Below are 23774 nucleotides of genomic sequence, written 5' to 3'. Positions count from 1 at the left end.
ATGGACTAGCAAAAACCCCATTTCTCTCAAAGCGGTGCAGCGTTTTATGGGGTTCATTAACTATTATTGCCAGTTCATTCCCAACTTCTCAACTTTGGTAGCTCCCTTAGTAGCCTTCACAAAGAAGGGAGCAAATCCCAAATTGAGGCCGGAGGATGTCTCCAAGGCCATCCTCTTTATCATGTCCCACTTCACTAGCGCTCCTTTTCTACATTGCCCCTATGTAGATAAACCTTTTATAATGGAGGTGGATGCCTCATCCATCGGTGCTGGAGCAGTCCTATTCCAAAAGGATGCTCAAGGTTGGAAGCGTCCTTGCTGCTTTGTCTCCAAGACCTTCACACTGGCGGAAAGGAATTATTCCATCTGGTATTGCTAGCTATGAAGTTGGCCTTCTCGGAGTGGAGACGCCTCCTGGAGGGGGCTCGTTTTCCCTTTCAGGTTTTCACTGACCACAAGAATTTGGTGTATCTACAGACTGCCCAGCAGCTAAATTCTCACCAGGCTAGATGGTTCCTGTTCTTCTCCCGGTTCCATTTCACCCTCCATTTTCTCTCCGGTGGAGAAGAACATTCATGCCGATGCTCTATCCCGCTTCGTAGTGTCATCTGAGGGGAAGCCTCAGTTAATTGTCCCTTCATAAAGTCTGAGAACTGTTGCCCCATTCTCGCTAGAGTCTGTGCCTCCTGGCAAGACCTTTGTACCACCTAAACTAGCCCTCACATGGCCATATTGACTGAAAAATAAACAAGTTATAGTTCTGTGAAGAGGAGCAAAAAAACAAAAACGGAAAATGGCTTTTTAAGGGTGTAAGAATAGACTCATAGGAAATTCATAATTTGAGTACATTATCTATTTACAAACAATATTGACTTTCAGTGTCTTATAGTATCGTTTTAAATGTTGTCCTCTTCATTTATAGCATAGTTTAGTTTTCACTTATCTCTTTAGATACCCACATGCATAGCACTTGCTATGGAGCCATCAAAAAGGGGGTCTGTGTCCATCAATTTCCCAGATCTGTGACCAAGTCTGAATGCTGCTGTGCCAACCCAGATTATGGGTTCGGAGAACCATGCAAGCCCTGTCCGCCACGCAGCTCAGGTAATAATAGTTTATTTCTGGTACCCTGCTAAAGTTTCACTGCAGAAAATAAATGAAAGATAACAATTGATATTAATCTTTTTTTTTCTTTTTTTTCCAATTGATATTAATGCATGTATTTTTTTAATTAATTGCTCATTAAATTACAAACAAAAAGAAACAAACACGATAATGTAGCAATTTAATGTAATAGCAATTTACCAAATATACTCGTGTATAAGCCAAGTTTTTCAGCACTTTTTTTGTGCTGAAAACGCCCTCCTCAGATTATACACGAGTCATAGTCCCAGTTTAAGGTGGGGCGGAGGAGCAGCGGAGGAGCAGCGGAGCAGCGGGTCACAGTAGGCAGGAGCTGGCAGCTGCTGCTCTAACTGTGCCCGCTGCTAAAGAGAAATGAATATTTACTGCATTAGCAATGAAAATTAATTTCTCTTATAGCATACAGTTACAGCCACAGCTGACGGCTTCCAGCAGCTGTAAAAAAAAACACTCCTACTTACATTCCCTGCATGACCTCGCCGCATCTTTTTCTGGCTTCCAGCCACTCCTGCGGCTGGGCGATCACATGTACCCAGTGAGTGGAGAGAGGTGAATATTCATTAGCTTATTTAGCGGGGTCACGTGATCGCTCGGCCGCAGAAGATGCTGGAGGCCGGTACAGGATGCTGCTAGGGCACGCAGGGAAGGTAAGTAGGGTTTTTTTTAACTATTTTCTCATGGGGCCATGCATTCAAGGATATGAATGAGGAATCATTGATACAAGGATAGGGATGATGAGCCATGCATACCAGGACAGGGATGAGGAGCCATGCAGACAGGGAAGCAGATAAGGAACCATGAATACAAAGAAAGGGATGAGGAGCCATGCATAAAAGGAAGGGGATCTGGAGCCATGCATACCAGAACAGGGATGAGGAGCTATGCATGCAAGGATGGGTATAAGGAGTCATGTATACCAGGACAGGGATGAGGAGCCATGCAGAAAAGGATGGGGATAAGGAGCCTTGCATACCAGGACAGGGATGAGAAGCCATGCAGACAAGGATGAGAATAAGGAGCCATGCAGACAAGGATGAGAATAAGGAGCCATGCAGACAAGGGTAAGGATGAGGAGACATGCAAACAAGGACAGGGATGAGGAGACATGCAAACAAGGGCAGGGATAAAGAGCAATGCATACAGGACAGGGATGAGGAGCCATGCATACAAGGATAGGGATGAAGTGTCATACATACAGTACAAGGATAGGAACTAGTAGCCATACATACAAGGATAGAGATTAGAGGACAGTGCATACCCAGCTTATACTCGAGTCAATACTTTTTCCCAGTTTTTCGTGTCAAAATTAGGTGCCACAGCTTATACTTGGGTCGGCTTATACTCTAGTATATACGGTATGTTCTGTATGTATTTTTAGATCATTGCTTTTTCTCTTCTCGTTAGACATATTGGTTTATTATACAGGGTGGGATTCATCTAAATAAAATGGGAATGGTTGGTGATATCAACTTCCTGTTTGTGGCACATTAGTATATAGGAGGGGAAAACTTTTCAAGATGGGTGGTGACCATGGTGGCCATTTTGAAGTTGGCCATTTTGGATCCAACTTTCTTTTTTCCAATGGGAAGAGGGTCATGTGACACACCAAAGCTATTGAGAATTTTTACCAGAATAACAAAGGTGTGCTTGGTTTTCACAGAACTTTATTCTTTCATGAGTTATTTACAAGGTTCTCTTTGTTTACAGCCATTGACGTGTCGCAGAGGTTAACACGTGAGGAGCGGATAGAAATTGTGTTGATGTCTGGTGAACGCGGTACCCGGGTCATTGCAGCAGATTTAAATGCAAGACACCCTACGCAAGAGAACTGTCACCATTCCCATGTTATTTAGGTGTATCCATTTAAATGGCCCACCCAAAAAAGTGTGCCTCATTACTGAACATAATGTTCTGTTTAACCTGAGAGTTCTGTTAAAATTTTTGTTTTGCCCATTCTGCAAATTCAGCGTGCCGATCTGGGTCATTCTCTTTGAGATGCTGTACCAGCTGGATTTTAACCCCTTTCTGCCAGCTGACGGAATAGTATGTCAGCTGGCAGATCCCCTGCTTTAAGGTGGGCTCCGGTGGTGAGCCCACCTTAAAGCCGCGACATGTCAGCTGTTTTGTACAGCTGACATGTGCGCGCAATGAGCGCAAGCGGAATCGCGATCCGCCCGCGCCCATTAACTAGTTAAATGCCGCCGTCAAGCGCTGACAGTGGCATTTAACTAGCGCTCCCGGCCGCGCGGCCGGTAGTGCTCGCACCGCTGACCCCGTCACATGATCGGGGGTCAGCGGTGCATTGCCATAACAACCAGAGGTCTCCTTGAGACCTTTATGGTTGTTGATGGCCGATTGCTTTGAGCGCCACCCTGTGGTTGGCGCTCAAAGTACACCTGCCTTTCTGCTACATAGAGGTGATCTGTATTTCACCTCTATGTAGCAGAGCCGATCGAGTTGTGCATGCTTTAGCCTCCTATGGAGGTTATTGAAGCATGCCAAAATTAAGAAAAAAAGTGTTTAAAATTATAAAAAAAATAAAAAATATATAAAAGTTCAAATCACCCCCCTTTCGCCCCAATCAAAATAAAACAACAAAAAAAAAATTAAACATACACATATTTGGCATCGCCACGTTCAGAATCGCCCAATCTATCAATAAAAACAAAGGATTAACCTGACCGCTAAATGGCGTAGCGAGAAAAAAAATCAAAACGCCAAAATTACATTTTTAAATTAAAATGCAATAACGGGCGATCAAAAGATTGTATCTGCACCAAAATGGTATCATTAAAAATGCCAGCTCAGCACGCAAAAAATAAGCCCACACCCGACCCCAGATCATGAAAATTGGAGACGCTACTGGTATCGGAAAATCACGCAATTTTTTTTATTTTTTTAGCAAATTTTGGAATTTTTTTTCACCACTTAGATAAAAAATAACCTAGACATGTTAGGTGTCTATGAACTCGCAATGACCTGGGAAATCATAATGTCAGGTTAGTTTTTGCATTTGGTGAACCTAACAAAAAAGCCAAACAAAAAACAAGTGTGAGATTGCACTTTTTTTGCAATTTCATCACACTTGGAATTTTTTTCCCGTTTTCTGTTACACGGCATGGTAAAACCAATGGTATCGTTCAAAAGTATGTCTCGTCCCGCAAAAAATAAGCCCTCACATGGCCATATTGACGGAAAAATATAAAAGTTATGGCTCTGGGAAGGAGGGGAGCGAAAAAGGAAAACGAAAAAACGGAAAAAGCTCCGGGGGTGAAGGGGTTAAAATAATGATAAATGAAAAGCTGCAAAATAGCAGGGAGATGAATGTGATGTAAAATTAATAATTAGGGATGAAAATAATATCCCTGCAACCGAGAAGCCGGACAAAAGTAATGACAAAAGGACAATCAGAATAAAGGAGCAAGAAAAAAAACGCAAAGCAACCGCAGAAGAAACCGATCAAAAAGTCCAATAAGTTATAGTATAAAACCACAATAGTTCATTAAATAAATTAGGTATAACAATGGAAAATTTATAAACAATATGTGACAAATAATTAAAAACAACAAGGACGCACCCAGGGAAAATACTGAAAAAATTGCTGCAAAAATGTGTGCATAAAAAATATGCAAAAAATATGAAAAATGAAAATATATATAATATAGAAGAAGTGCAACAGCAAAGGGAGATCTAGATAATAAAATATATGTATATATGTGCATAATATATGCATAAATAATTACATAGCGTGCCCATTAAGTAAGAGACAATCGTGTGCAATGTACATAGCTGCACATCAGTATAGTGATACAATAAATAATGCAAAAGACAAAAGTGCATACAATTGTAAAGTAACTTGGGTAGGACGTTGGGGAGGATGCCATCCAGGTACCTGGGAGTCTTACTACTTGTGTAAGTTACTTTATAATTGTATGCACCTTTGTCTTTTGCATTATTTATTGTATCACTATACTGATGTGCATCTATGTACATTGCACACTGTGCCGCACTTTGCACATGATTGTCTCTTACATACATAATGGGCACGTTATGTAATTATTTATACATATATTATGCACTTATACATACATATATTTTATGATCTAGATCTCCCTTTGCTGTTGCACTTTTTCTATATTATATATATTTTCATTTTTCATATTTTTTGCATATTTTTTATGGGCATATTTTGCAGCACTTTTTTCAGTATTTTCCCTGGGTGCGTCATTGTTGTTTTTAATTATTTGTAACATATTGTTTATAAATTTTCCATTCTTATACCTGATTTATTTAATGAACTATTGTGGTTTTATACTATAACTTATTGGACTTTTTGATCTATTTCTTCTGCGGTTGTTCTGCGTTTTTTTTCTAGCAGCTGGATTTTGTAAGGGTTCCATTTGTGAGTAGCTAATATCCGCCGAAGGGATGTTTGACTGATGTCAGATCGGAGCATCGAATTTGCAGAATGGGCACAACAAAAATTTGAATAGGACCCTCAGTTTAAACAGAACATTATATTCAGTGATGAGGCAAACTTTTTTGGGTGGGCCATTTATATGAATACACCTACATAACATGGGAATGGTGACAGATTTCTTGCGTAGGGTGTCTTGCATTGAAATCTGCTGCAATGACCCGGGTACTGCGTTCATCAGACATCAACACAATTTCTATCCGATCCTCACATGTTAACCTCTGCAACATGTCAATGGCTGTAAACAAAGAGAAACTTGTCAATAACTCATGAAAGACTAAAGTTACATTAAAACCAAGCACACCATTGTTTTTTTTGTGAAATTCTCAAAAAGTTTGTGTGTCACATGTCCCGACTTCAAAATGGCTGCTATGGTCACCACGCATCTTGAAAAGTTTCCCCCTCCCATACATTAATGTGGCACAAACAGGAAGTTGATATCACCAACTATTCCCATTTTATTTAGCTGTATCCATATACATGGCCCACCCTGTATAATTTATTCATCAGTTTTCTATGGTCTATGGCATGAACATTATATATATATATATACATTTATATAAATAATTAAAACATAAGAAGTGAAAGACAACAGCAATGCATGTATATGTTTAATTCAAATTCAATACTTCATGAAATCTTCCTTTTCTTGTAAAATGCAGCTGAATTTCAAGGACTCTGCAGTGGAGGAATAGGAATTACTATAGATGGAAGAGGTAATTTGAAAGAGGCTGAAAATCAATACAGTTTGTTTTTAGGAATCTAAATCTAATGCAATGAATTAGTCAGTTATAACTGAATCTTAATGCAGATGTATTTCTAATTCTTAATAACATTTTTTAACATTTATTTTTATTCTTCAAACACCGCAAACAACTTGGGCAATATTAAAACCTTTCAGTGCTAATTGTGTTACTAAACAAAGCTCCTGTAACCAAGACTTGTGTGTCACAGAAAGGGTGATTTCTATATTTTTTAGAAGGTAACAGAAAAATGTCCATGATCCAGAAATTTAACCACAACTTTCTATCTCAAACAATGTGCGTGTTGTAAAAAAAAATTAGCTTTTTTCTGCACAGTTCTTTGGTGTAGTAGTCCAATATTAAACCTGTACATACCATCCAAACACTGCTGTTTGGTACCACCAGATTACCGCTAAACAAATAGCTTGAGTTTGCTTGGACTTTAATAAGGTAGTGTTTGCATTAAAGACAAAACATGTTCAATGCAGTCATACGAGAGCTCAGAGTGTTAGAAACAAGTTGTGGTCAATTAAAGGCTTTTCTAATTGCCACAAATTTATTTTTGGGGAAAATTCATCGAACTATGCAAGTTGAAATTTCAGATGATCTGCTCATCTCAAATTATCAGCACTGATTGGACACTGTCAGAGTGTGCAATGAAACACCTCCAACTGGTAACACCTAGTTATCATTTTATTGAAAATATGAGCAATAACAGGGGAATGGCAGATCAGAGAATTACAAGAAAAGATGCCCCGGGATGTTATAGTTTGCGAAATACAATAATTTACTGCGAAAGACTATTTTCTAGTTTTTGTATCTTTTTAACATCACTTGAAAATCTGTTTAACAATTGCCTTATAACTTATAGATATCAATGAATGTGCTCTTGATCCTGACATCTGTTCCAATGGGGTTTGTGAAAATCTACGAGGCAGCTTCCGTTGTATTTGCAATAATGGCTATGAATCTGATACTTCAGGAAGGAATTGTATTGGTATGTTATTGCAAATTCTTCTTTTTTATCTGTTTGCCAGGTTCACATTCTTGTACATGTTCAAAATTAAAACCTACGTAATGCAAAATCATCAATGAATCACGTATTTTGAAAATGTTATTATTGGAAGGTGCTCATAATAAACAGGATTTATATATATGCTTGTAAAGGAGAGCAATTTGGAAAATAAAAGCAAAAGGATAAGAAAATTTAGTCTAGGTTATTCTTTCTCACCCTAACCTTAGACAATCAATAAATGCTTAAAGGGAACCTGTCACCACGTTTTTGGAAGATGGGATAAAAATAGCGTTAAATAGGGGCAGAGGTGGGCGTTACATTAGTGTGTTTGTTATGCGTTTATTACCCACCTAAGTTGCCGAAATACCTTTGCAAAGTCTCCGTTTTCGCCTGTCAATCAGGCTGGTCTGGTCAAAAGGGTGTGTTGTCTTCCCCCAGATTTTGCGTAGTTTTCCGTTGGTGGCGTAGTGGTGTGCGCATGCCCAAGGTCCCGAATCCTCTGCCAGGGGATTTAAAAAAGCGCACTGTTCGTTATTTCATTGGTGATCGGTGGGCGCGGCCATCTTCCTTTGGCCGCGCGTGCGCAGAAGCGGCGCTCTGCTGGCCGCGGCTTCAGGAAAATGGCCGCCGCGATATCCATCTGCGCACGCGCGGCATCCCGCGGCCATTTTCCTGAAGCCGCGGCCAGCAGAGCGCCGCTTCTGCGCACGCGCGGCCAAAGGAAGATGGCCACGCCCACCGATCACCAATGAAATAACGAACAGCGCGCTTTTTTAAATCCCCTGGCAGAGGATTCGGGACCTTGGGCATGCGCACACCACTACGCCACCAACGGAAAACTACGCAAAATCTGGGGGAAGACAACACGCCCTTTTGACCAGACCAGCCTGATTGACAGGCGAAAACGGAGACTTTGCAAAGGTATTTCGGCAACTTAGGTGGGTAATAAACGCATAACAAACACACTAATGTAACGCCCACCTCTGCCCCTATTTAACGCTATTTTTATCCCATCTTCCAAAAACGTGGTGACAGGTTCCCTTTAACTCCAAAGATGTTGCAGGCTATTTTTGTCATAATACAGTGCTATCTAAATTTTGCATTGATTTAGGTACAGAACAATATTATAATGGAAAGGATCCTTTAATGAACATTGTTGTAAATGTTTTAAGATATGTTTTTTCTTAGTATTATCAGTGTCTAAAATTAGATGTATTTGATGTATTAATTGATTTCCTGCTCTTGTAACTCTGTGACAAAGCGTCCTGTCCCCATGTATAGTGGAGTTGTTTTTATATGGACAATTGGGGAGCTGTATACCAATGGCGAAGAGTCAGCTTGTTGCTATTAGTATCAAAGACTCTCCAAAAACTGAGAAGTGGAATCTAATTGGTTGTTATGTGTAATTTCTTCTTTGCACCAGTGTTGATTCAACTCCCTGATTACCGTATATGAATCAGGATCACTAACCATATCAGTATTTAAAGATAAAACAGCTGCAAGTCAAGCGACTCAAGACACATACATATCAAAGTCAGCTAAAACCAGGATTAAGGCAGAATTAGCTGACTATGTAATGTGTATGGGACCTTCAAATCTTTTACACTACAGATCATGTCAGGGGACGTATCTGGCTTGTTGAATTTCAAAGTCCTTTTCTTTTGTGTTCCCAGAATCCAAGTGTGCATATGTATAGGTGAGTCGGGAGGGATAGTTATACTTATGTAAGGTGAATCAACCTATTTAGAATGCAAGTATTTTTGGAGCTTAATGATTTCCATCTACAGCCTGACTGCTCAACAAGGGCTAGAACTTGGAGTCGAAAGTAGTTATAGTAAAATAATAATTTTTCTACAAACTAATCTCTTTTGTTCACCTTTGAATATTGAAAAAGTGAATAATTTGAAAGAATTGGAAAATTTGAAGGAAAATCTATTTTTTTTAAACTTACCATTCATTTTAGATGTTCCCTTTTTAGTAGACTTTCTGTAAAAATGTCTATATCATATACTGTATAATAACTTGCAGATGAAATGGCACAAGGTCAGGACATGTTTGCAGAGTAGATGTGGTTCCTATGAAATACTACAATATACAGTCCCCTTTCAACTGATTTGTGCTGCTCTTTTCATGGGTAGCATGAATAAGGGACAGGCTGCACAATTGAATTCATGGATACTTTTCTCTGAAACGATCCTCAGCTGGCACTTTCCAGCACTCGCGTCTCAAGAGACCTGTCAATCAAGTGCAGCAAGTCACTAAATAAAGCAGGTTGGGGAGGAGTTGAAATAGTCTTATCTTTGACTATGGTCTCCCAGTCATGTGTGGAACTGGACTAGTACTGTCTCTGGCAATATTCCCTGCCGGACCTTTAAATGCTCTGGCATTTTAGAGAAATATATACCTACAGTAGACGCAGTCGCGGAGCTAAGCTTTGATTTATGCTGCTTTAAAATAGAGGAACAGTTCTGAAATTTCATATCCAGGTATTTTTTGATGGACAGTTCAAGTCACTAAATATCATTATAGTATTTGGCCACACCATCACATAGTTCAGTGGCATATTTTTGCAAAGCTGCAATTGGTTATCCAACCAAACACATTCTCCCCTATCACAGTAAAGGTCCAATTGTTGGGTTCCTGTTATGATCCTAGTGGCAAGGATCACAAGTAGGACTAGCTAAGTAACTAAACCGACTACAAACTCTGGGGAGGTGGTAACTGAATTGACCGCAACCTGATCCTATCCGCAAACAACTATAGGCAGCCGTGGAACGTTACCTGAAAATCCTAGACGTCTCTTCACGGCCTGAGAAACTGACTATTCCTAGAGGGAACGAAAGTCCTTACTTGCCTCAGTGAAATGACCCCAAAGATATAGAATAGCCCCCCACAAATATTAACGGTGAGTTAAGGGGAAAGCACAAACGCAGAGATGAAATTAGATTTAGCAAATGAGGCCCGCTAACACTAGAAAGCAGAAAATAGAAAGGGAACTGTGCGGTCAATTAAAAACCCTATTCAAAATATCCACGCAGAGATCGCTCGAGCCCCCGCACCAACTAACGGTGCGGGGGAAGCAACTCTGTACCCCAGAGCGAACCAGCAGAAGAAATCACATATTAGCAAGCTGGACTAAACTCATCATACACAGAAATCATATTGCAGACTGATGAGCAAAAAATAATTAAACAGAACTTAGCTTCTCCTGAAGAGACTGAAACCGAAGATAATCAGGAGTAATCAGAATAGCACTGAGTACATTGACAGCTGGCAACAAGTGGAAGTGAAACAGAGCTAAAATAGGAAACTCCCAAGTAAATGACGAGGCAGCTGATCAGCCACAGACCCGCAGGATAACAAACAAAGCCACCAGGGGGAGCCCAAAACAAAAGTCACACAATACCAACTGTGACCACAAGAGGGAGCCTGAAAACAGAGTTCACAACAGTACCCCCCCTTGAGGAGGGGTCACCGAACCCTCATCAAAACCCCCAGGGCGATCAGGGTGAGCCACATGGAAGGCACGAACCAAATCAGCCGCATGAACATCAGAGGCGACAACCCAGGAATTATCCTCCTGACCATAGCCCTTCCATTTAACCAAATACTGAAGCCTCCGTCTAGAAATACGAGAATCCAAGATCTTCTCCACCACGTATTCCAATTCTCCCTCAACCAACACAGGGGCAGGAGGCTCAACCGGAGGACCCACAGGCACCACATACCTCCGCAACAACGACCGATTAAACACATTATGAATAGCAAACGATGCTGGGAGGTCCAAACGAAATGACACAGGGTTAAGGACATCCAAAATCTTATAAGGACCGATAAACCGAGGCTTGAACTTAGGAGAGGAGACCTTCATAGGAACAAAGCGAGAAGACAACCACACCAAGTCCCCAACGCGAAGTCGGGGACCCACACAACAACGGCGGTTGGCAAAGCGCTGAGCCTTCTCTTGTGACAGCTTCAAATTGTCCACAACATGATTCCAAATCTGATGCAACCTATCCACCACAACATCCACTCCAGGACAGTCAGAAGGCTCCACCTGACCCGAGGAAAAACGAGGATGAAACCACGAATTACAAAAAAAAGGAGAAACCAAAGTAGAAGAACTAGCCCGATTATTAAGAGCAAACTCGGCCAACGGCAAAAAAGTCACCCAGTCATCCTGATCAGCAGAAACAAAACATCTCAAATAGGTTTCCAAGGTCTGATTAGTTCGTTCGGTTTGGCCATTCGTCTGAGGATGGAAGGCCGACGAAAAAGACAAATCAATGCCCATCTTAGCGCCAAAGGTCCGCCAAAATCTAGACACAAACTGGGATCCTCTGTCGGAAACAATATTTTCAGGGATCCCATGCAAACGAACCACATTTTGAAAAAACAGCGGAACCAACTCGGAGGAGGAAGGCAACTTAGGCAAGGGCACCAAATGGACCATCTTAGAAAAACGATCACACACCACCCAGATGACAGACATTCTCTGAGAGACAGGGAGATCTGAAATAAAATCCATGGAAATGTGCATCCAAGGCCTCTTCGGGACAGGCAAAGGTAATAGCAAACCACTGACACGAGAACAGCAAGGCTTAGCCCGAGCACAAATTCCACAAGACTGCACAAAGGAACGCACATCCCGCGACAAGGAAGGCTACCAAAAGGACCTGGCCACCAAATCTCTGGTACCAAATATTCCAGGATGGCCCGCCAACACCGAAGAATGAACCTCGGAAATAACTCTGCTGGTCCATCTATCCGGGACAAACAGTCTCTCCGGTGGACAACGGTCAGGTCTATCCGCCTGAAACTCCTGCAGCACTCGTCGCAAATCTGGGGAGATGGCAGACAAAATCACCCCTTCTCTGAGAATACCAGCCGGCTCTGAATCTCCAGGAGAGTCAGGCACAAAACTCCTAGAAAGAGCATCAGCCTTTACATTCTTCGAACCAGGCAGGTACAAGACCACAAAATCAAAACGAGAGAAAAACAACGACCAACGAGCCTGTCTAGGATTCAGCCGCTTGGCCGACTCGAGATAAATCAGATTCTTGTGATCAGTCAAGACCACCACACGATGCTTAGCTCCCTCGAGCCAATGTCGCCACTCCTCAAATGCCCACTTCATAGCCAACAACTCCCGATTACCGACATCATAATTCCGCTCGGCAGGCGAAAACTTTCTTGAAAAGAAAGCACATGGCTTCATCACAGAGCCATCGGCGCTTCTCTGCGACAAAACAGCCCCCGCTCCAATCTCGGAAGCATCAACCTCGACCTGGAAAGGAAGAGAGACATCTGGCTGACATAAGACCGGAGCCGAAGAAAACCGGCGCTTCAGCTCCCGAAAGGCCTCCACAGCCGCAGGAGACCAGTTAGTAACATCAGAACCTTTCTTGGTCAAATCCGTCAAAGGCTTAACAACACCAGAAAAATTAACGATGAAGCGACGGTAAAAATTAGCAAAACCCAAAAACTTCTGAAGACTCTTAACAGATGTAGGCTGCGTCCAGTCATGAATAGCCTGAACCTTGACTGGGTCCATCTCAATAGTAGAAGGAGAAAAAATGAAACCCAAAAAAGAAACCTTCTGGACTCCAAAAAGACATTTTGAGCCCTTCACAAATAAAGCATTGGCACGCAGGACCTGAAACACCATCCTGACCTGCTTAACATGGGACTCCCAATCATCAGAAAAAAACAGAATATCATCCAGATACACAATCATAAATTTATCGAGATATTCGCGGAAGATGTCGTGCATAAAAGACTGAAAGACAGAAGGAGCGTTAGAAAGTCCAAAAGGCATCACCAAGTACTCAAAATGGCCTTCGGGCGTATTAAATGCAGTTTTCCATTCATCACCCTGCTTAATACGCACAAGGTTATACGCACCACGAAGATCTATCTTGGTGAACCAACTAGACCCCTTAATGCGAGCAAACAGATCAGATAACAATGGCAAACGATACTGAAATTTGACCGTGATTTTATTTAGAATGCGATAATCAATACAAGGTCTCAGAGAACCATCCTTCTTAGCCACAAAAAAGAACCCCGCACCAAGAGGGGAGGAGGAGGGGCGAATAAGTCCTTTCTCCAAAGACTCCTTTATATAACTCCGCATGGCAGCATGCTCCGGCACTGACAAATTGAAAAGTCGTCCCTTAGGAAACTTACTACCAGGAATCAAATTTATAGCACAATCACAATCCCTATGAGGAGGTAGAGAACTGAGTTTGGGCTCATCAAATACATCCTGGTAGTCTGACAAAAACGCAGGGACTTCAGAAGGAGTGGATGAAGCAATTGACACCACAGGAGCGTCGCCATGAATTCCCTGACAACCCCAACTTGACACAGACATTGCTTTCCAATCCAGGACTGGATTATGAGTCTGCAACCATGGCAGACCCAACACGACAACATCATGCAAATTATGCAGCACAAGAAAGCGAATCACCTCCTGATGAACAGGAGTCATGCACATGGTCACTTGTGTCCAGTATTGAGGTTTATTCATAGCCAATGGCGTAGCATCAATTCCCCTTAGTGGAATAGGGAATTTTAAAGGCTCCAAAACAAAACCACAGCGCCTGGCAAATGACAAGTCCATCAGACTCAGGGCAGCACCTGAATCTACAAAAGCCATAACCGGGTAAGATGACAAGGAACAAATCAGGGTAACAGACAAAATGAACTTAGGCTGTAAAGTACCAATGGTGACAGATTTATCAACCTTTTTTTTGCGCTTAGAGCATGCTGAGATAACATGAGCTGAGTCACCACAGTAAAAGCACAACCCATTTTGCCGTCTATAATTTTGCCGTTCACTTCTGGTCAGAATTCTATCACATTGCATAGACTCAGGTGTCTGTTCAGAAGACACCGCCAAATAGTGCGCAGGTTTGCGCTCCCGCAAACGCCGATCAATCTGAATGGCCAGAGTCATTGACTCATTCAGACCTGCAGGCGTAGGGAACCCCACCATGACATTCTTAATGGCATCAGAAAGACCTTTTCTGAAATTTGCAGCCAGGGCACACTCATTCCACTGAGTAAGCACCGACCATTTCCGAAATTTCTGGCAGTACACCTCTGCTTCATCTTGCCCCTGAGAGAGGGCCAACAACGCTTTTTCAGCCTGGTTCTCAAGATTAGGTTCCTCATAGAGCAATCCAAGGGCCAGAAAAAATGCATCAACACTGAGCAATGCCGGATCCCCTGGCGCCAATGCGAAGGCCCAATCTTGAGGGTCACCACGCAAGAAAGAAATTATAATTTTAACTTGCTGAACGGAATCACCAGAGGAACGAGGTTTCAAAGAAAGAAACAATTTACAATTGTTCTTAAAATTCAGGAACCTAGATCTATCTCCAGAAAACAACTCCGGAATAGGTATTCTAGGCTCTGACATAGGACTGTGAACAACAAAATCCTGAATACTTTGTACCCTTGCAGCAAGATGATCTACACTGGAGGCCAAACTCTGAATATCCATATCAGCAGCTGAGTTCAGAGCCACACCAAGATTAAGAGGAGGAGAGAAGCTAGACACACAGCAGCTAGACACACGGCAAAAAAAAAAAAAAAAAATTCTCAAGGCTTCTCTTCTCCTGCTTCTGCCATGCAATTAACACTTTACCGGCCGGCTGTACTGTTATGATCCTAGTGGCAAGGATCACAAGTAGGACTAGCTAAGTAACTAAACCGACTACAAACTCTGGGGAAGTGGTAACTGAATTGACCGCAACCTGATCCTATCCGCAAACAACTATAGGCAGCCGTGGAACGTTACCTGAAAATCCTAGACGTCTCTTCACGGCCTGAGAAACTGACTATTCCTAGAGGGAACGAAAGTCCTTACTTGCCTCAGTGAAATGACCCCAAAGATATAGAATAGCCCCCCACAAATATTAACGGTGAGTTAAGGGGAAAGCACAAACGCAGAGATGAAATTAGATTTAGCAAATGAGGCCCGCTAACACTAGAAAGCAGAAAATAGAAAGGGAACTGTGCGGTCAATTAAAAACCCTATTCAAAATATCCACGCAGAGATCGCTCGAGCCCCCGCACCAACTAACGGTGCGGGGGAAGCAACTCTGTACCCCAGAGCAAACCAGCAGAAGAAATCACATATTAGCAAGCTGGACTAAACTCATCATACACAGAAATCATATTGCAGACTGATGAGCAAAAAATAAATAAACAGAACTTAGCTTCTCCTGAAGAGACTGAAACTGAAGATAATCAGGAGTAATCAGAATAGCACTGAGTACATTGACAGCCGGCAACAAGTGGAAGTGAAACAGAGCTAAAATAGGAAACTCCCAAGTGAATGACGAGGCAGCTGATCAGCCACAGACCCGCAGGATAACAAACAAAGCCACCAGGGGGAGCCCAAAACAAAAGTCACACAATACCACCTGTGACCACAAGAGGGAGCCTGAAAACAGAGTTCACAACAGGTTCCCACTAAATACCAGAATGGGGTACCTCCAACCACCATGAAAATACAGTGGGAGTGCAAGAGTGGCCATTATTCCATTGACTTTTGTGGGAGACCACACATCTATGATCAACGGAGGTCCCAAGAGTCAACCCCCCCCCACAAATGCTAAAACTATTACCTATCAATAAATTTTTTTTGTGGGATAACCCATGCTTATTCTTCTGGCAGCCAACCTGATTGTAAACTTGTACAGGGACATGTCAAAAATACACTCATAATTTTAAATAAGTAAATCTGTGGATATGTGGAATAGGGAATTCTAGTGGGGAAAGGTGATTCATGGTTATGACTAAACCACTTGCAAATAAAATAAATGTGTCAATAAGTGAATGTGGTTTCATATGCGGGTAGTTGGGCTTTATTCTCTAATCAAAGAACTAGTGTATGGAACATCTGTTTACTCTGGATGTAATCCAAAGTGGGTAGTTTGGCTCAGACTCCACAGGAAATTGTTGTGTATAATAATCATTAGTTACACTTTCTCATGAAATGAGCAGACTTAACTTTTCACATAAACTAAATATGTTAACCTTAGTAGAAACCGGGGCGTTGTTCATTAATCATTCTTTGACCATTAAAATGAGAGATTTGTGGTTGATTCTTACCTTACTCTCTTCCTACTGTAACTTTAGAAATATTACATTCTAACATGATTCTGTCCTTTTGTTCTTTCTCAGTTTAAACATATAGTAATGACTTTTTTCAAAGACAAAGATTTCAGACATAGATTTAAAAAGCAGTGTGTGCTTTTAGAGGCTCATTGAACAGCAGTAAAAATCCCTAAAAAGTGATAATCATAGAAAAATATTTTCTAGTTATGGAAAAAAATCCATTGAATCAACTCCCCAGAATTAAAAAATAAAACCTATTTAATATAAAAATCAGTACATGATTGTAAAATGATATAATGATTTACAAGCCAATATGTGTTGTTTTAAACATACCTCTCACAGAATGAAAGACAAAAAAAAATGTTGCCCTTGATGTTAATATGATTCTGATACAGCTAGAGTGAAATTATGTCTTACACAATTGTGTACTATTATTATGACTGTATTATTATTGTTACCGTTATTACCAATATTGTGTATTATTCTAGTTTTTTGCATACAATCTTAGTATTAAAACAAATATAACTGAATTAGAATTCATTCTCCAGCTCTTTTCTTATTCACTATGGCCCAATTTATGAAAGCAATTTCGCTAGATTTCTGGCTTACAGTTAAGACCAAAAGTGTTGGCACCCTTGAAATTATTCCAAAAAAACGAAGTTTTCTTCCAGAAAATTATTCCAATTACACATGTTTTGCTATACACATTTATTTCTTTTTGTGTCTATTGAACAATATAGAAAACAGAAAAAAAGGCTAATTGTACTTAATTTCACACAAGCCACTAAAAATGGGCTGGACAAAATTGTTGGCACCCTCTACTTAATATTTGGTTGCACACCCTGTGGAATAAATAACTGCAATCAATAATTTCCTATAGCCAAAAACTAGCTTCTTACACCTCTCAACTGGAATTATGTAACACTTTTGTTTTGCAAATTGCTTCAGGTCTCTCATACTTGAAGGCTGCCTTCTCCCAATATCAATTTTAAGATCTCTCCACAGGTGTTCAATGGGATTTAGACCAGATGCATTGCTCTTTAGAACTTCCAGCTCTTTGTGCCCATCTATTTCTGGGTGGTTTTTGAAGTATGTTTGGGGTCATTGTCCTGCTGGAAGACCTATGACCTAGGACACAAACCCAGCTTTCTGACACTGGGTACCACATTGAGACCCAAGATCCTTTGGCAATCTTCATATTTCATTAAGCCTTGCACACACTCAAGGCACCAAGTACCAGTGGCAGGAAAACAACCCCAACAAATCTTTAAACCTCCATCATATTTGACTGTAGGTAATGTGTTCTTTTCTCGTTCCATTTTTGGTAAACAGTGGAATGTTGTGTTTTGACAAAAAACTCTATCTTGGTCTCATTTGTCCACAAGACGCTTTCCCAGAAGGATTTTGGCTTACTCACATACATTTTGGCAATCTGTAGTCTAGATTTTTTATGTCTTTGTGTGGGGTCCTCCTGGGTCTCTTACAATAGAGTTTAATTCCAATCAAATGTTGACTGATAGTTGGCGTTGACGCTGATGCACCCTGAGCCTACAGCACAGCTTAAATTTCTTTGAAACTTGATTGGAACTGCTTATTCACCATTCGGATCATCTTGCATTACAACCTTTCATCAATTTTTCTCTGCCATTCAAGTCCAGGGAGATTAGCTACAGTGTCATAGGTTGTAAACTTCTTGATTTATGTTGTGCACTGTGGACAAAAAATTACAAGATCTCTGGAAATGGACCTTGAGATTGTTGAAGTTGTTCAACAATTTTGGTTCTCAAGTCCTCAGACAGTTCTATTCTCCCTTTTTTTCCATGCTTAGTGTGACACACACAGACAAAAAAATGCAAAGATTGAGTCACGTTCTCCCCGCTTGAAACAAAGTTTTTTCACTCACAATTTTTTCTTTGTTTTTTTTTGTGTTGTATCAATACACAAAACAAACTCAACATGTGTGTAACAAAATGTGTAATTGTAATAATTTTCTAGGAACAAAATACTTCATTTTCTGGAACAATTCTAAGGGTGTTAACACTTTCGACCATGACTGTAAATTTGAAAGGTCACATGATTTTGGTGCAGCTCAGAATTTCTTACAGTTCTGCCGAGCTGGATAGAGCTACGGCAGAATGGGGCACATGATGGGGCTATGACGTTACAGTTTGTCTAATTCATGACAAGCTGTGGCATTTTCTGTGTCAGTGATCTTACTTAAGTCAGTCCAGTCAGTGACTGGAGGCAGATTTCTGGCTTGGTGCAAGTAGGCATACGCCACTTGTCAAATGCTCAAGAGTCATTAAGATTTGTGTGCTTTTTCATGAATCATAAGTGTCTGATGAAACCTCGCCCCCTCCTCATCTTGATAATTCGGAGCCTTTGTTTCTGTTTATGGGTCAGTACTAGAGATGATTTAATTGATTCACAAACTTTGGTCCAGGGGCCAATCAGTATTTTATGGCTGCTGGATGGGAGCCCTGCAAACCACCTCCTACCTATCTCATCTTTTGATGAGCTGGCCTGGTGTATCATTATTGTTGCAGCATAACACACTCACAGCGTTGCATCTAGTTAAAAGAGCAGCTGCTGATGCTGACAAGTAGGAGACTGATCACAGGGCTTCCATCCAGCTTCAATGAAACATTGACCTAACCATTAGACCAGGGTCCTGTGAATTGATACACTCATCTCTCATTGGTAGCTATGATAAGGCTTCTGGTGTGGACTCCCTTGTAGCAGACATATGCTGCAGTCTTAAAGGATTCACAAAGAGTGATATCAAAGTCATCTGAGAAAATGAAACTATTAAGCCATAATGTTGAACTGAGACTTGGGTACTGCTTTAGATAGTGGTCAGTGCTGATGAGTAGGAAAATGATCCAACTAAATCTAATAAAATGTGTAAAATCTATCAAGCAGATATATTAGTATAGTTCACAAAAAAAGCACACAGCACATTGTCTGCTGCCTTCCGTTTAGGAGATCCAGCTTGCACGCAAGACTTCACAGGAAAAAATTAGGCAAAGCCATTCGCCTCCAGAGAAGAAAAAGCTGGAAAGATGTTTTCTTTCTACAGGAGAGGCATACATTTTTCCCACAAAAGTCTTCATATACCAGCTGGATTTTCTCAATGAAAATGAATACCCTTCAGAAACATATTAATTGAGAAAAGAAAGTTAGCACAAGTATAGTGTACAATTTGTAGGATTTAGTATATAGTAGGAGACAATTATATTATGTTTTATGTGGATAATCAGTGTAGTCTGATCCTCTAAGAGACTGATATGATCAATTTGTGTCTTCCACCTTTCTTCGGCCACTGAATTCACATTTTGACATCTGTCCAAAAAACAATTGTGGTTAACATAAGCAGAAACAATGATTCCTTCGGATCTCTGTTGCCTTCTGAAGTCCATGTGTTTTCTAAGAAAGTTGCTGCTCTAAAATCTTACCACAGAATATTACAGAATATGGCATGCGTCACTGACAAGGAAGAATAGCTGTGCTTGTGATACACCCTTGCAGACCGCATGATGCCAATGTATTCAACCGGCCAGCACCAAATGTTACAGAGTTCAGTGAACAAAACTATAGTTAATAAACAAATATATTTTTACTAAAGAATAACTTATGAGGAATTATGCACATCAGATAGTAGGCATGTATCTTAATGGACATTTCTGTTTTGGCATGAAACATCATCACACTTTCCCTTTTCTAGAGTCACGCTCGCTTTCGACTTTGCTTAGCTTTTCTGCCTTAACACAGCCCAGCACTCTATTCTTGGAGCCTCCTCATTCCCAATAACAGCACTACAATCCAGCAAGCAAGAGTCCTATAGATTCACCTGCATTTCCGCGTCCTTCTCCCCTTAGGGAAGTTTTCTATTCCAAAATGGCCGCTACTTAGCATTCCGCTTTATTGATGCCCCTGGACCACCTCATGGGGCATTTATTGTTCATCTCTCTTATTCTTCTTCTTTCATCCCATTTTGTTCCTGCCTCAAGCCCTGATACATCTTCCTTTTCTTCCTCTTCTCCCTTTTGCTCTGGAATGACTCCGAACACTAATCACTTGTTTCTGTTTTGCTGCTTCTCCCGTAGGCGCTTATCATCTGCCTTGGTCATCTCCCTCTTGCCACTGCATGTGGTTCTGCTACTTCTTAGATCTGAGGTCTGCTACTGCAGGCTCATCCCTATCTGACATTCCAACAGGAAGCTCTCACTTAACTCCTCCCCTCTGTGCCAGTCCCAGCTATTAAACTCTAACTACTCCTGTCAACTACCTATGTCTGGACAGAACACTACCCTTTCACTAGCAATACAAATGATTAAACATGCAAACATCATAATGTTTTACATCACATCACATATCTTCAAGAGGAATTGTGGGTAACTCCTCCACTTCCTTACAGACACATGAATCATTTTGCACACACTCTAATTCCATAATTAACATTGACATCATACAAAACCACTGAATCCATGAACATTGACAATGTTCTTGAGTATTCTTTCTTTAACTTTCCTTTTAATAACTCTATAGCTTTCAATTAAGTAGTTTGTCAAACACATAAGCTATAAACTAGAATGGTCATCATATATTATATATTTACTAATATGTAGAGTATATAAATAAATATATATATATATATATATATATATATATATATATATATTGTCATCTATGTGCAAATTAAGGACCAGACTCATGACACAACCTTCATCTATTGGGGCTCAGGGATGGCTTAGTAAGTGATCTCCTCCCCAAGATGTCCTCTATAGAGCGGAACAAAAATCAGTTTTTTTTGCAATGCCTGGGATATTAAGGAACACAAGGGATAGACTAGTACTTCTTCTTTTTCTAATTATTTTTACTTTTGATAATTTCGTTCCAGATATAGATGAATGCCTGGTGAATAGACTGTTGTGTGATAATGGTCTTTGCCGAAACACGCCAGGAAGTTTCACCTGCTCATGTCCTAAGGGATACTTATTCAGGACTGATACTGATACCTGCGAAGGTAAATATATGTTTAGGATACCTACTAATGAAAAATTAAGCTCTGTAGATTTTTATTTTTATGATCTGTAGGTACAGAAGAATTTTCATAACATTTATAAATATTATATATCAGATCTTCTCCATATATCCATATCATGCCCCTAAGCAAATTTTAAGCCTGTATATTTTATAAAATGTGCTGTTATTATGCATTTCCCCAACTGGCATTTATTGTAAATATGCACATGTACTTCATGTTCACTATTGGTCATTGTTTCAAGTACATTCCTTATAGATTGTCCAGGAATATAATAAATAAGTTACTTATATTTCTGTAACATTGCCACCCTTGCCTCATAGACTGTGCATGGTATTGAAGTCTTGCCCTGTTTACTTGAGTCTCGATGAGGGTGACTTGCTAGTCCATGGACCAGAATCGTGCTGTTTCAGAAATATTTTTTCTAATCCTGGAATATTCCTTTAATTTAAAAGGTTTACAAATAAGTCAAAGTCAGTGGGGAATATAAGATTACATATACAGTGGGGAAAAACAGTTGAGGAGTTCATTAATCTTATATTACGCTGATACTTAGAAATAGAAAATAATTGTTTACCTCTGACTTACATTAGCGTGTTTAAGAAAACAGTATGCAACAAGCAATGCGATCACAGATTGGTTTTACTAATCTATCTAAGTCAAAATGTAAAAGAACACTTCAGTAATGACTTAAACAATGTGGAAATAAATTAAAGGAGTTGTCCAGTCAAAAACTATGTCAAGTGACCACTGTTCCTGCTGCAGGCATCTGAGAATACTCACAGCATGCCAAAATGGGTAAGATTCACAAGTCTGTAGTCACATTGAGTGACTGAAGACTTGTAGTTTAGGAGTGGACAACCACTGTAACTAAGGTTAATTAGGCCAAGAAAAAAAGTCTTACATGGTTTGCACCAGATTAATAATCTGGTTTTGATAGTTTTTCCAATTCAATCAAGGGAACATGACTTATTGGGAAATGAGTGTGACTTGATGGGAAGAGGGCATGGCTACAGATACAATACCATAAATGGGGTTTCACGTTACTTGCAGATACCCCAATAAAGTGAGAATGCCTTTCTATTTTGTGCAAAAAGGCCAGTGGGGTTACTATGGGCATTTGAGATAGATGATGCCAGTCCTTATTTAGACCCATTCTTTTGTTCTTGGGTACCAAGAACCTATACAGTAATCCAGTCTATTAGGGTAAGGCCTTTCTAAGAAACAAGAGTGTGGAGAATTGCACATTGAAACTCATAAATAGTTCTAGGTAGAAATTGACATTGAAACAAATCTCAAGCCTTTCTGGCCATGCTGAAAAAATGCTATCCTAAAGGAGAGGCCCAGTTTTATTTCTTTGTTCTATGTATGTCACTGGACAGAGGTTTCTTACAAGACAATGCAATTGCAGACCCAATGGAAAAAACAACTGCCATCTCTTTGAATGTACAATTCATTGCTCTATTGAATGTGAGGTCAGAACAGGAAACGTTCTCTTGGTCAATTAGTTAAGTTTATAGAAACCTATACATTCCTGCCTAAAGACTTTATGATATGTCAGTGAACGTCATTTCAGAGTTAGCTCTTAACAAACGATTATTTTACTCTATTGTAGGACTTTTATGAAACATAAAACCAAGCAGACAAGCATTGACATTTCTTTTTTATTCTTTTTTCTAGTCTTTCGTTTCTTACATAATCTTGGTCTAACCAAAAGTATTTTGTGTGTTTTCCAGACATAAATGAATGTGAAAACAATCCATGTGTTAATGGGGCATGTAGAAATATTCTTGGTTCATTTCACTGTGAGTGTTCTCCTGGAAGTAAGCTGGATTCCACGGGTCTTATATGTATCGGTAGGTATCTATATTACATGGATATTTTTGGATTTTCTATGCTATGACAATTCCTAAGATAATGTACAACATAAATATGAAAATTATAGTAGTGGTTATACATCTCTGAACCATTTTATAAGTGTACTTAAAAACAACCAGTCTTCAGGATTTTATGGGCATGGGCATATATGTAAAGTCACTGTAATGCTGAGTAAATCCTTAACTTTCTTGCAAAATCTGTTTTGTTGTTTGAGAGAAATCCATAGTTGAAATTATTTGCCTATGAGTTGCAAGTGCAATGGATTGGGCACTGCCTCCAATTTTTCTGGATTTTTACTTAGTTACATAGCTACTATTGAACATAGCTACATAGCTAGGTTGA

The 23774-nt window shown here is 40.2% G+C and overlaps 1 protein-coding gene across 1 annotated transcript in view; it reads left to right on the top strand.

The window, feature by feature from the left end:
* Positions 1–23774, top strand: part of FBN2 (fibrillin 2) — a 379678-nt gene that overhangs the window by 205592 nt on the left and 150312 nt on the right. The window contains exons 16-20 of the mRNA XM_077291494.1: positions 952–1104; positions 6283–6336; positions 7235–7360; positions 21411–21536; positions 23291–23410. Of these exons, the coding sequence (XP_077147609.1) occupies positions 952–1104; positions 6283–6336; positions 7235–7360; positions 21411–21536; positions 23291–23410 (579 nt within the window). The remainder of the gene's footprint in view (positions 1–951; positions 1105–6282; positions 6337–7234; positions 7361–21410; positions 21537–23290; positions 23411–23774) is intronic.

Source organism: Ranitomeya variabilis, chromosome 1 (genome assembly GCF_051348905.1).
Source record: "Ranitomeya variabilis isolate aRanVar5 chromosome 1, aRanVar5.hap1, whole genome shotgun sequence".
NCBI classification, from domain to species: Eukaryota; Metazoa; Chordata; class Amphibia; order Anura; family Dendrobatidae; genus Ranitomeya; species Ranitomeya variabilis.
Note: the sequence above shows the minus strand (reverse complement) of the source record. Positions and strands in the feature narration are given on the sequence as shown.